This window comes from Teleopsis dalmanni, chromosome 2, assembly GCF_002237135.1.
Source record: "Teleopsis dalmanni isolate 2A chromosome 2, ASM223713v2, whole genome shotgun sequence".
Classification (NCBI taxonomy): domain Eukaryota; kingdom Metazoa; phylum Arthropoda; class Insecta; order Diptera; family Diopsidae; genus Teleopsis; species Teleopsis dalmanni.
The window spans coordinates 90202544-90205107 of NC_051847.1; the positions used below are offsets into that span (position 1 = coordinate 90202544).

The following is a 2564-nucleotide window of genomic DNA, read 5'->3' on the forward strand; positions in this document are numbered from 1 at the left end:
TGTTAATTGACTACCGCGGCCAACAGCTGCAAGTGTTTTTGCTAACAGAAAAATTATTCTAAATAACGATTTTTTTGCAAATTAAATTGCAAACGCAGTGACGTTTCAATTTCCTTTTTAAATTGTGACATACGAAAATCAAATTTTATTAAATGGCTTTAGTGCAGGAAGCTAGAATTTTGCTCAACCGGACGGGTGCGCTGGCGGCAAGACACCAGGTAACAACCACGCCTCCTGAAACGAGAATTACCACATCACGCGAGAAAATATAATTAAATAATTTGATGCTGTTACATAATGATTTTTGTTTAGCAATAATTTATATTTTGAGATGTTTCAATTAAATTGAAAAAATTCCATTTGCCACATGAAATGTTGATTACGTAAAAGCAAATAAATTAATTAGTTTTTGTTTTGCGTAGTATATAAAAATATCCCAAAAGACTTTAATTTATGAATGTAAATATTATTTAAATATTAATGTACACTGCATTATTTTTAGTTACGTTCATTAACGTCTGGTAGTCATCTGGAACAGCAGGCTCAACCGAAGGAAGCGAAGGCGCCACAAATCAAAACCTTCCAAATCTACCGTTGGAATCCAGACACACCTGGTGACAAACCTCACATGCAAACTTATGAAGTGAACTTGAGAGAATGTGGTCCTATGGTGCTGGACGCCTTGATTAAGATCAAAAATGAAGTGGATCCCACGTTGACTTTTAGGCGTTCATGTAGGGAAGGCATTTGTGGCTCCTGTGCAATGAACATTGCTGGCACCAATACATTGGCGTGCATCAGGTAAATATCCGCGGAAACATAATACAAGTTGCTACCGCTTTATATCATTTATTGGTACTTTTCAAGACTTATTGGTATTATATGGTTGAGCAAAAATATTTGCGATAACAAAAAATTTTTTTAACTGATAAAAATAATAATAAATAAATTAGTAAATTAATTATAAACAAAGTAGTAAAGAAAAGCATTAAAATTTTGAAAAATTCAATTGCAGCAAAATCGACACCAATACGTCTAAACCCCTGAAGATTTATCCTCTACCACATATGTATGTGGTACGTGATTTGGTGCCTGACATGAATAACTTCTACGATCAGTACCGTTCCATACAACCTTGGCTACAACGCAAGTAAGTGTCATATTTATCTTCACAAAAGTTTTTATTCATAAATATTATTTATAGAAATGTGGCTGTGGAGAAGAAGGGTAAGGCACAGTATTTGCAATCTGTTGAAGATCGTTCTAAATTGGATGGTTTATATGAGTGCATTTTGTGTGCTTGTTGCTCTACTTCATGTCCCTCCTACTGGTGGAATCCTGATAAATATTTAGGTCCAGCTGTGCTTATGCAAGCATATCGTTGGATTATTGACTCACGTGATGAATCTGCACAAGAACGTTTGGACAAATTGAAGGATCCCTTCAGCGTATTCAGATGTCACACCATCATGAATTGTACACGTACTTGTCCAAAGGGTTTGAATCCCGGACGTGCAATTGCAGAAATCAAAAAACTGATCACAGGATTAGCTCAAAAACCAGAGCCCAAAATGGAAACCGCAGCTCTGCATAAGTAAAAAGCTGCTAGTCGTTATTAGCACGTCTAGAGTGGGAGTAGCTGCAAGACTTCTACAAGTTGGAGCTGCAAGAGTTCCATGCAAATGTTAATGATTTCTAAATTCTGTACTTATACGATTATCTTTCGATATTTGACGCTACTAGCAAATGTCTACTTTTAAGATTTAAATGTTTAGTTCTAAATATTCTATTTACCTCAAAATCGGTGCTTACCTTATGTGTGTAGGATTTTCTCTTAAATGATTTTCATTTGTTAGATCTGTCGATATTAAATTTAATAAATTTGTTGCTTAATTATTATATTAAATGCATTTCCATCTCTGATTTATTAAATCACTGTCAAATTAAATGTTCAGTAAAAATTGTTTATATATTTTTTTTTCTAATAATTTTATATGAATTTTTAATTAAGCAAATTAGAAAATAGGCTTAGCATTCTATGTGAAGCAAAAAACTGAGGTTTGGTGCCTAAGGCTGGCAATACAACCCATGTTATATATGTTGTTGCTGTTGTAGCCCAAATGAATCTATGTATGTTGTCCCTTTTGGGAGTGTTGAACGGTACTTGGTCGACGAGTGGCTCATTCTTGGAACGTAACATAAAGAATTGATTGGTTATTGGCGTGACGAATGTCGTACCATTGTGATTGCATATCTTTAATTTAAGATTGGAGTGTTGAGTGACACATAGTCGTAATGGAAAGCAATTCACTGATGAAAAGCGAATGCTACTGAAACCAAATCAACACATTTGTTCCAAAGAACGGCTAACCCAAGAGTTAAAGTGAATCCAACATTAGCATTAAAAAGATAGTGTTATATACGACTTAAGATCAATCCGCAATACATACACGTACAGCTCAATACGAAATACATTACTTCAGATTATTTTGGTTTCACAATTAAACTTATAGATTTTTGCAAATCATTATTAATTGAATTTTTAAGAGATATTAAATAACAGA

General features: G+C 34.0%; 1 protein-coding gene across 1 annotated transcript; it reads left to right on the plus strand.

Annotated features, from left to right (window-relative positions):
• On the plus strand, positions 1-1901 carry LOC119685736 (succinate dehydrogenase [ubiquinone] iron-sulfur subunit, mitochondrial). The gene is made up of 4 exons (XM_038100101.1): positions 1-218; positions 503-801; positions 1016-1150; positions 1205-1901. The coding sequence occupies exons 1-4, from the start codon at positions 153-155 to the stop codon at positions 1596-1598; spliced, it is 894 nt and encodes a 297-aa protein (XP_037956029.1). The 5' UTR covers positions 1-152; the 3' UTR covers positions 1599-1901.
• The last annotated feature ends 663 nt before the right edge of the window (positions 1902-2564 follow it).